The sequence below is a fragment of the Cnephaeus nilssonii genome, assembly GCF_951640355.1.
Source record: "Cnephaeus nilssonii genome assembly, chromosome: 17".
NCBI classification, from domain to species: Eukaryota; Metazoa; Chordata; class Mammalia; order Chiroptera; family Vespertilionidae; genus Cnephaeus; species Cnephaeus nilssonii.
In genome coordinates, this window is record NC_137088.1 from 26,548,657 (window position 1) to 26,563,022 (window position 14,366).

The window sequence follows — 14,366 nt, forward strand, 5'->3', positions numbered from 1 at the left end:
GAGTTTTGCTCTTTTATATTATTTTAGTTAATGAACAGGATACCAGATATCAAAAATGAAATATATTAGAGGAAATCTGAGTAGACCAGAAACATTTAAATATATCTCCTGTCATACACCTTCATTAATGAAAATAGATGGCATTGGTAAAATATTTTTGTTTTGAATCCAAACTCTGTGGTATTTCAAGACTGTTCAAGTGCCAGAATTAAGTCAGGCTGAAAAATGACATCTCCATGATATCTGCTGATGAATTTTAATTTCTTAGACTCTTACAAACCACATGGTTATTAAACGAAGTCATTCCCTAACACAATGAAAGATGACAGGTGGGGAAGAAACATGACCGCTGGTATGGATGTGGTCTGTAACAATAAAGAAAGCTCCCGGCTGGTGTGGCTAGTGGGGAGTGGCTAGTGGTTGAGTGTCGACCTATGAACCAGGAGGTCATGGTTCAATTCTTAGGGCACGTGCCAGGATTGCAGCTCGATCCCCAATGGGGATCTATTATGTTTCTTTTTTTAAAAAATATATTTTATTGATTTTTCACAGAGAGGAAGTGAGAGGGCTAGAGAGCTAGAAACATCCGATGAGAGAGAGACATCGACCAGCTGCCTCCTGCACACCCCCCACCAGGGATGTGCCCGCAACCAATGTACATGCCCTTGACCAGAATCGAACCTGGGACCTTTCAGTCCGCAGACCGACGCTTTATCCACTGAGCCAAACTGGTTTCAGCTATGATGTTTCTCTCTCATCAATGTTTCTATCTCTCTATCCTTCTCGCTATCTCTCTCTAAAAATCAATAAAAATATTTTTTAAGAGAAAGTGATTTAAAGAGTTATATAATATGAAGCACAGGTAGCCATCTGCAAAGTCTCAAAGTTATTTCTTCTACTAACATTGAATTTCTGAGGTGAAATACTTAAACTTCATTTGGTCTTAGCTTTAAAACTAATACTTAACTTAATCAAAATTGGAATAAAAAACCATTATGAATTAAGTACCATTTTACAATGAAATTCCCACTTGTTAAAAATAATGTTTATCATACAATCATACAGTTTTTTGAAAAAGCAATCTTATGTGTTCTCTAAAAGTATGTGTGTTTTTAATGCGGGAAGCACTCTGAAATTCACTTACTATACATATAGGAAGGTTTATATCTAATACGTATTTAATAAATGTTATGTGCTGCAGCTACTATTGCTGTTGTAGTTACAGAATACCATAGGATCAAAATCAATTCCAAATAAAGCAGAATTGAAAAAATTTTTTAAAAATTTTAATAAGCCATAAGAAACTAGAAGAAAATATAATTTTTTAAAGAAACCTCTGGATGGAAAAGAAATTTTAAACCTTAAAAATGATAAATGAAATCAAAGAAAAAGGTAAATTGGCTTATCTATATAAATTATTACACATTAAAAAACAAAAACAAAGTTAAAAAGCAAAAAAAAACCCACCAATTTTTGGGAAATATTTCACACATGGCTGGCAAGGGCATGGGAGAGAGGAATTCTAAACTGTTAGAAGTCATTTAGAAAGAAGCAAAGTGGTAGTCAAGTAAAACATTCTCTTATCGAGGTTTTAGGGAAATAGACACTTCCATACATGATTGGTGAGAATACAAAGTAATACCATCTCTATGGAGTATAATTTGGCAATATCCATCAAAATTACAGATTCATTTAGTGTTTGATTCATCAATTAAAATTCTGGGTTTTGGCTACAGATATAGCTATTCCTGAACAAAATGACTGATGCATTAGATCATTCATTGCAGTAGTATTGTTTGCATTTGCAAATAATTGGGCATAAATCAGTATCCATCAGTAGGAGACTATTTAAATACTAGAGGCCCGTTGCACGAATATTGTGCAACGGGCCTCTAGTATTTAAATAGTCTCCTATTATTCTCGTGCAAGAATAGGCCTTCCTTCCCCTGGCTTCACTCCCAGCCGCACGGGAGCTGGCACGTCCCTGCTCCTGGCTGCAGCAGCGCTCCTGTAGCTCCCTCCGCTGCCCCACTTCCCCTCATAGCAGGCGTCACGCCCCTCCTAGCCGCTCCGCACCTACACATGCAAATTAACCTCCATCTTTGTTGGGTTAATTTGCATACTCGCTCTGATTGGCTGTGGGTGTAGCAGAGTGATGGTTAATTTGCGTGTTTCTCTTTTATTAGGTAAGATACTGTGGAATGTCCACATAATGGAACACTTCCAAAAAGAATGAGAAAGCTTTCTATGCAATTAGCTTTCTAGGATTATTCTACAGTAGAATAGAAGAATGCTATCTTTTGTGTAAAAAGAAAAAAAGGATAGTTACTGAGTCACATTCTTCAATATTTCAAGTAAGATTAGATTAAGTTCAGTTTCTCACAACATCTATAAATATGCTCTCTGTAACATCATTTGTAAAAGCAAAATATTGGAAACATTCTAAAAGTCCTATAATAGTTGAAATGGTAAGGCAAATTATGGTAATCCACAAAAAATAACTAAGATGTATAAGAAATAGTATGATAAAAATAGAACTAATCTAAGACTGAAGATGTGGATCCAAAATTCCAGATCCATTGCTAAACTTGTAGGTTGTGGACAGCAAATTACTTAAACACTGATTCACTGATTCATTCATGTATTTAATAATTATTCAGTAAACTGGTATTATGAATAAGGCACACACCTAAATGTTGAGGATATAGCAGGATACAAGATTACTATGGGAGAATCTATACTAATAAAAAAGTAATATGCTAATTAGACTGGGAGACCTTCCAGAGACCTTCTGGACATCCTTCTGGACAAAGCCGGAGGCTTGGCCGGCATGTAAACCGCTCCCAAACGGCCCCTCGCCCAGGCCAGCCACGCCTCCCAGCAGGAACCCTCACCCCGATGGGGGCATGGCCAGCCTGCAAACGACCATCAGCCCCTTGCCCAGGCCTATTCCACTCCCAGCGGGGACACTCACCCCGATGTGGGCGTGGCCAGCCTGCAAATGGCCCTCAGCCCCTCGCCCAGGCTGGCCATGCCCCCCCCCAGCAGGGACCACTACCCTGATGGGGGTGTGGCCGGCCTGCAAACTGCCCCAGGCCCCTTGCCCAGGCCAGCCCCCCCGCCAAGGAGACCCTCTTCAGGGCAGACCAGCCGGCCCCCACCCATGCACCAGGCCTCTATCTATACTAATAAAAGGGTAATATGCTAATTAGACTGGGAGACCTTCCGGGAGACCTGGACAAAGTCATGGTGGCTGGGCTGAGGCAGAGACAGTTAGGGGCGATCAGGCCAGGAGGGGAGGGCAGTTGGGGGTGATCAGGCCGGCGCGGGGGGCAGTTGGGGGTGAGCAGGCCAGCAGGGGGGGGCCAGTTTGGGGCAAGCAGGCCAGCGTGGGGAGGCAGTTGGGGGCGATCAGGCCAGCAGGGGGGAAAGTTGAGGGTAAGTAGGTCAGCATGGAAGGCAGTTGGGGGCGAGCAGGCCAGCAAGGGGGGGCAGTTGGGGGCGAGAAGGCTGGGGTGGGGGCAGTTGGGGGCAAGCAGGCTGGCAGGCAGAGTGGTTGGGACAATCAGGCAGGCAGGCAGATGAACAGTTAGGAGCCAGCGGTCTTGGATTGCGAGAGGGATCGGGCCTAAACTGGCAGTTGGACATCCCCCGAGAGGTCCTAGATTGGAGAGGGTGCAGGCCGGGCTGAGGGACCCCCCACTTCCCGTGCATGAATTTTGTGCACCAGGCCACTAGTATTTTAATAAATACTAACAATGCATGAATAGTATTATTGGAGTAGAGAATGTTTATCTGAACTAACCTAGAAGAGTTAAGAAAGGCTTCCTGGATTAAGTAATGTTAAGGTCAGACCTGAGTCTGAACCCTAAATAGGAGTTAGGGGACTACAGTGAAGTGGGAGGAGTAGTCTAGATAAAAGTAATAGCAAAATCAAAAGCCCACAGATCAGTATTATATACACATGTCATCTAGATGGATTAAATGCATTATGCAATTGCTAAATATGGAGGCTGCAATTATAGACTAGTCATTAAAGAAGTATAGCATTGACTTACAGTCAAGATGGTGGAGTGGGTAAACACTGTGCTTGCCCACTCCAACTACCACACCAAAATTACAGCTAAATTATAGAACCATCACTCTTGAGAACCAACTGAAGATTAACTGAGCAGAATTCTTATAGCTAATGATATAAGAAGCCAGGTCAAGACTGGTCGGAGGGGTGGAGACACAAAATGGGCTGTCCCACACCCACGTGTGGAGGTTAAGAATGAGGAACTGTATCTCGACAGCAGGGGTCATCCCTGAGGAGCCAGGGATCTGGGCCCCACAGTGGGCTGCCAAACCTGGAGCACCAGTGCCAGGAAGAGGAGTCCCCACAACACCTGGCTGTGAAAATCAGCAGGGACCTGAATGGAAATGAGACTGAGGGCTGCTTTTGACCCTCTTAGAGGGCATGAGCACAGACTTACTCATAAACACTCGCCCTAAGCTCCAGCAAAGGGACACACAGGGAGGAAATGAACTGTCTAGCTTCAGGGTTAGGGCTGGAGGGGCAGCACTTTCTAAGACTGAGGTATAGGCAGGCGCTATTGTTCCTTTGTTGAGTCCTCCTCAGTCAATAATCCTATATAATAAAAGCCTAATATGCAAATCGACTGACCAGCAGAACGATGGGCAGAACAACTGGTCGCTATGATGTGTACTGACCACCAGGGGGCAGACACTCAACGCTGGAGCTACCCCCAGCAGCGGTGGCAGGGGGCGGGGCTGGCAAGTGGGCGGTGCCAGGCCAGCCAAGGTGGGTGCCAGCAGGGGCCTCCCGATCGCCCCACCAGTCGCCCTGCAGATTGGCCCTGATCGCCAGCCAGGCCTAGGGACCCTACCCGTGCATGAATTTCATGCACCGGGCTTCTAGTACTGTAATAACTATGTCTAGTGTCTGGTGGGTACTAGACTTATCAGGGGGATCACCTATCAGTTATATAAATGTCTAACCACTATGCTGTACACTTGAAACTAATATAATATTGCATGTCAACTCTAATTGGAAAAAAAATTTTTAAATGAAGTACAGCAACCAGGGCAAGTAAAATGGGGTAATAATCAGAAGGAAAAGTAGGATTATTTATTAAATGAAAATATTGACTTACGATGTGCCAGACACTATCCCAGGCACTTGGGATATATCAGTGCAGAAGCAAACAAAAGTAGCTGCTCTGATGGAGTCTATATTCTAATACAGGGCAAGAGGCAACAGACAACTGATACAGTACATTAGCACATGGAAAGTGGATTGGAGTATAGGCAGGGGTGCATTTTAAATAAGGAAGTAAGGGACTGCCTCAGTGAGAAGGTGGTGACTGGACAAAGACTTGAAGTAGGTGAGGGAAGAAGCAAATTCCAGCAGATAGAATTATAAATAGGAGAAGCCCTCGGTAGGACGTGCACCTGGTACGTTCAAAAACAGCAAGGAGGTTGGCGTGACAGAACAAGCAGGCAAAGCGGCGAGTCCTATGAAATAAGGTCAGAGAGGCAATGAGGGATGGAGGGGTTTTGTAGGCCACTCTAAGAATTTAGTGGAAGGTTGCTTATTTATTTCCTCCTGCCCCAATATATATCAGGTGAAGAACAAGAGTTAAGAGAGGGGAAAGACCAGATAGTAGAGCAGGGATAGGGATGACATTAAGAGCAGTGTCCTTCAGAAGGCAGGAAGAGACTGGAGTAAGGATCGGGTTGGTAAGTAGGAGAGGTGCCTTCTTTGGGAGGAGTGTGCTAGAGCCCGCTCAGGAGAGCTCATTCTGCCAGCCTCTTAGCAATTTTGCTTTCAGTGACTTCACCTTGATGGCTTAAAATTGGCCATTGTAGAAGCATTTGCACTGAAAAATGACTAACACCACCAATCCAGGTAATCTTTTTCCTCAAGTATTGGCTTAGCTGCCTGCAAATGACTCTTCCTCAAAGACTGGTGGATAACAAGGAGAAGAATCTGGCTGTGCCCTCACATATGTACTGCGGTGAGGGGAAGAAAGATAAAGGCCCCAATGACCCAGACCCTCTTTTCTGTGAATTGAGTTGGAGAAAAAATGACATGGGTCTGAAATAACTTCTGCAGGTGGAGACTAAGCCTAGCCTTGCATGAATATGTAATAAACAAGAGAACTGTTACGTAAATGTGAGGAGAGTCAACTTGGAATAAACCACAAAGGCTACATCTGCATACATTTCTTTCTCTAATTTTTCATTTGTTTGGAATCAGAAAAATAAACAACTGACTAAGACATAGGATGGGGATGCCAGTCTTTGAAGAAAAAGGTTACAAGAAGGCAAAAGAGTTTAAGGTCATGGGGAAAGGCATACTCTGGGATCAAGGACAGAGGAACAGTGAAGCAAAGAGGAGTCTCACAGCTTAAGTAAAATAGTAATGTGGCATAAAAATATTAACTCCTAGATATGCCTAACGATTACTTCTAATTTAGTCTTCAAAAAGATAATTTTCTGGGTGAAAAATAATTTTTATTTTCTTTCCTAGACAAGATAACTTTAGAGAGCATTTCTCTGATGTTACCCACAGTGCTCCTTAGCTGCCTGGATGCTCTTGAGTGAGTTTTGACTTGGCAGTCAGCTCCTAAGCCACAGGCACTTTCTGGTTGCCTTCAGCTAAGTGGAAACTTTGAAAGGTCTGTAGTTGTTGAAACAAGATGAAATTCTTTCAGGTTTGTGTCGTAGGACACTTAAGAACTTGGATTTGGTTTCGCAGGATGGTTATACATAAAATAAAGATCAAGTGCTCAGGAGGTTAAATTTCAGGAAAGCCCTCTTGGATGCAAGATAAAGGCGGGGTATAAAACGAAAACAAAAGTAGCCCGTTAGCGAGGTCATTTGATTTCACTCCACACTGCACTCAAGACGGCTGCTCTCTTTCTGCACACTGAAACAGGTTGGTTTTTCTTTTCTCATTCTGACTTGGATATGATTTTTTTGAAAGCTCAAAAATTTTGTATATTTACTTATGTAGAGGGAGTATTGATGCATAAAAGTCTAAACATTTATGTGCAAAAAAGCTATTTGAAAACAGTTATATTTTTAAAACTTATACACTTGAATATAGCAAGAAGAAAATGTGTTATTTTAATACCATTATTGCCTATGAAATTTTATTAATGAGAAACAGGTTTTGCTATATCATTATTTTTGCTTTGTTTTACAAACACTAATTTTTTTCCCTGTAATAATTACACAGAGATATCTAAATATGTTTCTATGCCATTGCCAGAGGATAGTTTCTGGAAATAATGTTCATTCCTACTCCTATTTATGCACATTTTTAATAAGATTCTTATTTTAAAATAACCTTCCTTAATATCTTATATTATTTGGGCACATTGTTCCTTATCATCAGGTTCAAGATTTCTGTGATAAAAGAGAAGGAAAGAGCAAAGTGCACATTGTGTTAATAATTAATGAAAACTAGGGTAATCGTCCAGATTGGAACTTTTCAAATAACAGTAAGGATAAAAGTAGTCATTTTAAGTTGTTAAAAATAGTTTTTTTATGTGATAGCTCTCCTCAGGGGGGCCTTCTTTACTTTGCTTTGCTCATCCCAAAAAGGTAGCAAGTATAAGAACATTCTTTTGAAAATGTACCATAAGTTGTCACACTGTTCTGAAAGTAAGGTGTTCATTCATGATTCTGTAAGAATATTTTGGATTCTTCCAAGGACAAAACTAACCAAAGGGAGACAGACAGGGTAAGAAAAAAGCAAAACGAAACTCAGCACTCTAATAAAAACACTGAAAGACATTATTAAATACGTTTTAAAGCTTGTGAATTCTACGTAAGTTTATCTTACTATTGCTGGGTATGTATTTGACAGATATTTACTGAGCAACTAGTGTGTGCCAGACACTCTATAAGGTATTAATTACAATCGTAGGGAACTTAGGACACAGAGGGAAAATGTAATTGGGAAGCACATCTTTTCCACAGGATGGGGTCAGTTTTTTGAGAGATTTGTCTATATAGCATCTGGATCAGGAACGTCTTCTGGGGAGGTAACATCCAAGTTAAATAAGCAGGAATTGGCCCTCCAAGGGCAGGGCAGGAAATACTACATGAGATAAAGGAGCAGAATGAGTACATGTGCTACAGCATGGCGTGTGCCTGTGGATGAAAACTAGTCTTGGAGATATACTCCAATGTGGCTTCCATTAAAGGATTTCAAAGAATGCTAGATTCAGGCTCACACATGTTATCTCTTCTCTTCTTTAGTAAGAGAACAAAGTATATGCTAGATTAAAAAAAAAGTTTCCTTGCAAGCAACATTAAAATGAATATCCTGTATTCTTTTTTGCCATTTAGATTGCAGCCATGGCTTTGGAGCACAATGAATCGACAGATTACTATTATGAGGAAAGTGAAATAAATGGCACTCATGACTACAGTCAGTATGAAGTGGTCTGTGTAAAAGAAGAGGTCAGAAATTTTGCAAAAGTTTTCCTGCCTGCCTTCTTCACAATAGCTTTCATCATTGGAGTTGCAGGCAACTCCACAGTAGTGGCGATTTATGCCTATTACAAGAAGCAGAGGACCAAAACAGATGTGTACATCCTGAATTTGGCAGTGGCAGATTTACTCCTCCTATTCACTCTGCCTTTTTGGGCAGTTAATGCAGTTCATGGGTGGGTTTTAGGGAAAATCATGTGCAAGGTCACTTCGGCCTTGTACACAGTCAACTTTGTCTCTGGAATGCAGTTTTTGGCTTGTATCAGCCTAGACAGATGTTGGGCAGTAACTAAAGCCCCGAGTCACTCAGGAGTGGGAAAACCATGCCGGCTCATCTGTTTCTGTGTCTGGATGGCTGCCATCTTGCTGAGCATACCTCAGCTGGTTTTTTATACTGTAAATCACAAGGCTAGGTGTGTTCCCATCTTCCCATACCACCTAAAAACATCACTGAAAGCATGGATTCAAATGCTGGAAATCTGCATCGGATTTGTGATACCTTTTCTTATTATGGGAGTGTGCTACTTTATCACGGCAAGGACACTCATCAAGATGCCGAACATTAAAAAATCTCGACCCCTCAAAGTTCTGCTCGCAGTGGTTCTAGTTTTCATTGCCACTCAGCTGCCTTATAACATTGTCAAGTTCTGCCAAGCCATAGACATCATCTACTCCCTGATCACCAACTGCGACATGAGCAAACGCATGGATGTCGCCATCCAGATCACAGAGAGCATCGCACTCTTTCACAGCTGCCTCAACCCAGTCCTGTACGTTTTCATGGGATCCTCTTTTAAAAACTACATCATGAAAGTGGCCAAGAAGTATGGGACCTGGAGAAGACAAAGACAAAATGTGGAGGAGATCCCTTTCGATTCTGAAGTCCCTACAGAGCCAACCAGTACATTCAGCATTTAAATATAAAACTGCTCTGTGTCTTGCTTCGATACACATGAGTGATGCTTCGCCCTCAGCTAAAACATCTGCATTATTCTGAAATTCAAATCTCAAGACACTGTGGTGGGAACTTATTACAAAGAAGAGGTTGGGGTGAAGAAGGGGGGAGGGTAAAAACCAAGAAGAGGAAACACAATAATCAATGCATAAAACAAGAAAATTAAAATGAACAATATTGGAAAATAGTAATAACAGGCATAAGTAATAAAAACATCTTGCTATGTTAGGCCATCTAAAACAATAAGAGGCTTATATTAAGGGGCATTTGTAATTATTTTAAATCATATGAGAATGATTTCCCTGCATAATTTTAATACTTGATTAACTATACAACAAAATATAATCTATCCTTCTTTTTCCTGTTTCTTAATTTGTAAGTGATTTCATAATAACCATCAACAACAAAAAAATACTTAAAAAGCATTTCTGGCCCTTTTAATATATTTTTGGTAAGTTTCTAAACACATAATTTACTTCAATATGTCACCTTTCTTTAGTAATAAACTGGTTATCCCATTAGATTTACATTAGATTTATCATGTATGAAGTGATCCTCAGACAATCATACCTGATTATTATAATGTTATTTTTCTAACTTTTTAAAGTGTTCATCCATTTATGTGAGTCTATTACTGAGAGTTGATAGACAATGTATTTTTCTATGTGTAAAGGTTCTTATTTTTTACTTAAACACTTGTATTTTTAAGCAATGAAAATATATATAATAAATTATTTTAATAACGTACACTTTCTCTTTAAAAACAATTATATATAAATTATTATAGTCCATGTGATATGTCTCTATTAAAATTTAATTTTGGTAGAAATCACAATGGTCAAAAATATTGTGCACTAATATGAAGGTTATTTTTCACAAACTATACAAGAAAAAGATGCTTTCTGCACTTAATATAAGCACCACCTAATTGAGATGTTATTTTAAAGTTACTTTTCTTTTTATCATCTACTTACATATTTGAAAATGGTAAGGTGGAATTTAAAGAACTGTAATCAGAAAACCAATAACTATGTTCAAATTCTTTTAGCACAGCATTGAGCACAAAGGGTCAGTCTGAATACTCACCACTGCTCCACCATTTTTTGCCATTGACTACATAGCTGTCTCCATCTCGTTGGATGCTGCATTCAATATTTGTGGCATCACTGGATGCTACATCTGGCTCTATAAATAAGCAAAGGCTGAATTTACAGGAAGGCAGATACCATTGGTTTACCAAAGGGAGTTAGATAAGGAAATGTAAACTCTCTGATGACAGAGAGCATCTTTATTTTTATCATTTTCCTATCCTTCCCCCATTCCACCCTGGTTCCCCCATAACCTCCAAAGAGCAGGTATTCAATACATGTGCATTGGAAGAAGGAATTAACGAAGTATTTAGGACAGTGGGGATCTGCAATGTGAATTGTGTTCTTGGCTTCCTCATTGATACATGATTTGAGGTAAAACTCCGTTCTTTTTCCAGTCATCGAAAGTAGATTAAAAGCATTGTTATTGCCACAACGGAAGTCTGTACTAAATATTTGCAAGCCAGATTTCCTTACCATGCAGTTTACTATCTTAAACAATTTCTAACTGTGCCTTGCAAATTCCATCAGGAATGCTTTCACTGTCTTATTTATTTTGCATTCTATAAAGCCTCCTCAACACTTAATGTCTGCAGAAGGTTTTCCATGAAACTCTTACACGGCTGCTTTACTGCACGGCATTTCAGAAGTTACAGGCCAGCTCTCACAGTAATCTGCACTTGGTAATACATGCCCTTTTAAATGGGTCCTTGAGATATTTCACATGTTCTGTTTCTAAAATTAGAGACTCAGTTCCTTTAGAAAGGGGGCTGTGTACTCTATTTTGTAACCTCAAATTAGTGCTTTGTAGCTAACACATCATACTGCAGGTGTTCAATAAATGCCTCTTTACTGATTTAAATGGAGATCAGTTTTGCTATTATAAATGTATGCAATGTTACAGAAGACAAAAGAAATCTGGCCAAAATTATGACCAGATGTTTAGTTTAATTCTAAACTCAATTATGAAATAATGTGTTTGTCCCTTCAAGAGTTCTTAATTACTGTTTCCTATGTATAAATGGTACCAAACTATTTTTATTAACATTCTTCTAGCTTTATTCCATGATTATAAATTGAGCTATATGACCAGCATTGGTGAAAGTTCTATTTTTCCAAGTTTATGCAATGTAAAGTATTTTGTAAGCATCAATATAAAATTACCACAAAGAGGAATATTCCATATACAAGAGCAAAAAAGATCTTAAATATCCACAAGTGGTAATTTTAGAAATGCAAGTCAAAAGATTATGAAACTAGGGTTTCTCTGCTGTTTATGCCTATAGGCTACCAGAAAACATCATCTGGTGTCCTACCTAAGGGGAGGGTAATTTTATTCTGCACATTTCCACATTTCCACATTTAAAACTGGATATTCACATTTATGACCAGGGGCAAATTTACCCGAAACACAGAGCCACATCCCACATTCTTCAGCTCATCCATAACCCCGGGGGGGACTGATTGCACAGAGAACAGTGATCTGCTTTTACCTGTCATACAGAAACAGGAGGCAATGGTCCCTTGAAGAAGAGGCTCAAGCCACTGCTGCTTCTGTTTTTCACTTCCATATAGGTGGAGCAGCTCCATGTTCCCTGTGTCTATACGGAACAAGAAAAGCATTTATTTCTAATTTAAAAATTTACTAATATGAAGTCCAAACTTTATGTGGATAATGCAGACATGCATAGTTTTAAAGCAGATGTTTACTAACAGTATTTTGAAGCATAATAGTGAATATAATCCTCAATCCTCAATGAAGATGTGCCATAAGTAGTTACAAGCACTTGGCATTCCGTGCCTATTTATTCAACTTGTTCTGGATCACAGACACTTGTCCACTCATCTCCGCGAAGCCTGGCTCTCATGAGGTCTAACCCAATTAGGACGGCTGAAAACAATTTGCTGGCCTAACCTCTGCCTGGTACGTATCTTGCAGATATGCTCTGCCAAAAGTGATTGCAACACTCCTGGCAAACAAGAGACGCTAGTACCTCAAACACACCCTGTTTGTTCCTTCCAGGCCTTCTCTCAAGTGAAATTCTACCCATCATTCCTAACTAAGTTCTGCTTCTGAGCCACCTGCATTGTGAAGAATCTCTGCTTCCCCAGTCAGAAATATCTCCTTCTGATCTCATAGTAATTATTGTCTCTTTACTGCTGACATTGCTCTTACTTTTGTGCACCCCATACCATCTAGAAAAGTACCACGTTATATCTCAAAAATGCTAACCACAGAATCCCTGCTCTGGGGAGAAAATGATAGTAGATAACATCAAAGACGCTCTCCAACCCTTCGAGGGAACTGTTCAGTACATGATAACACTATTTAGTATCATTCTCAGGTGTAAAAAAAAAAAAAAAAAAAAAAAAAAAGCTTCACATTTGCCATCAAGCAAAATGTTCTAGATGCCTTTCTTTGATTTTCACTCCTATCAAATTTCTAAAAATTATTTCTAAAATCTTTCCTTTGAATACTGATTTCTTATAAGATTTTAAAGATTTTTCAACATCACCTCTTACAATGACTTTAAAAATAGTCATTAAAATGCCTATGAAATTGAGTTAAGTCTAAGATAAGTCTCTCAAAATATGTTTGTCCTCTGTTTAGACACTCCTAATGAAGCCAAAGTTATATTAAAAATGAAAGATTTTTAGGTTAGCAAACTGAAAATTCTTTTTGACTAAGGGAAAAAATGAGTTCTGAGTTGGAATTAATGTAGCTCAGTGTTTTCTTTGCTTATTTTCAATTCAGTGTTTCTTGTTATAGTTCAAATGAGGTAAATATTGGATATAAACTCTCCAAAAATTACTGTTCATTCTGAGAAGCTGGCAAAATGAAGCTATCATTTATGGGTTGGGAAAAGAGCCTACATAAATTACTTCTACAAATCCCTCCCCCAAATCAGCCAAATGCCCCCCAAGTTATCCAATAATAACTTTATAATTAAAATTGCTAGTTTCAACATTCGAATATACAATATTGTATGACTTATTGAAGGGCAAAAAAAAAACAAAAAAAAGACAAATTGGAAGATGACATATGTTTCTCATAAGCTTTTATAACTACTTGGGAAATAATTCGGGTAGCTTGAGAAATTAATCTTTTACACCCAAGAAACCTCCCAAAGTATTTAACTGGCATCAATTACATACCATTTTCATCTGCTTTGGAAATGCTCCAAAGCACAATGCCCAGCCCCTTCCTGAGGATATATCTCCACTGCAAAGAGAAATGTCTGGTTTTCTACTTATGATTTGACACATCTTGTTTGCTGAGGAGAGTTGTTGATCATACTTGGATCAAAGAAAATGTATTTCCCTGGCCAATTAAAAATTTCAGCCGTTTGGTGATATCCTTTAGACAGTACAACTGATAGACTCATGAAAATTTAATACTAAAAAAAGTCCACGACCATCTAGTGAAAATTAAGTTCACAGGAGAAATAGTGGCAGAGTTGCATCTGCAAAGGATGTCTTCTATAGCATTATTTTTCATATTATGACCCATTAGTGTGTTTTTGAAATCATTTAAATGGAATATGGCCAGCAATGTATAAATACTAAGATAAATCAAAACAGAATTCATTAGATTAGACTCAAAGGAAAATATCTGAGTGCATTGCATGTAGTTGTTTCATGAAGCCTTTTTTCAATAATATATCAGTATCTCTCTCCCTCTCCTCCCCATCCACCCCCATCCATTCATCAATGAATACACATACAACTACATATGCTACATATTGGGTCATGATATAATTTTTTTTTTTTTTACTATTGAGTAACAGTAAAAGGTTTTGAACAAAAGACTACCA

At 39.2% G+C, this 14,366-nt stretch overlaps 2 protein-coding genes across 2 annotated transcripts in view; one reads left to right on the forward strand and one right to left on the reverse strand.

Annotated features, from left to right (window-relative positions):
* The window catches only part of ACAD11 (acyl-CoA dehydrogenase family member 11), a 72,469-nt gene that overhangs the window by 20,768 nt on the left and 37,335 nt on the right, over positions 1–14,366 (reverse strand). Inside the window, exons 12-13 of the mRNA XM_079795353.1 lie at positions 12,045–12,152; positions 10,550–10,648 (exon numbers count right to left, since the gene is read on the reverse strand). Coding sequence (XP_079651479.1) covers positions 10,550–10,648; positions 12,045–12,152 — 207 coding nt within the window. The remainder of the gene's footprint in view (positions 1–10,549; positions 10,649–12,044; positions 12,153–14,366) is intronic.
* On the forward strand, positions 4,013–10,543 carry ACKR4 (atypical chemokine receptor 4). The gene is made up of 2 exons (XM_079795356.1): positions 4,013–6,943; positions 8,365–10,543. Exon 2 carries the CDS (start codon positions 8,374–8,376, stop codon positions 9,424–9,426), a length of 1,053 nt encoding a protein of 350 aa, XP_079651482.1. The 5' UTR covers positions 4,013–6,943; positions 8,365–8,373; the 3' UTR covers positions 9,427–10,543.

What these genes read in the sequence shown, in the direction of transcription:
- ACKR4 (XM_079795356.1), top strand. Translation starts at nt 8,374, where the DNA reads ATGGCTTTGGAGCACAATGAATCGACAGATTACTATTATGAGGAAAGT.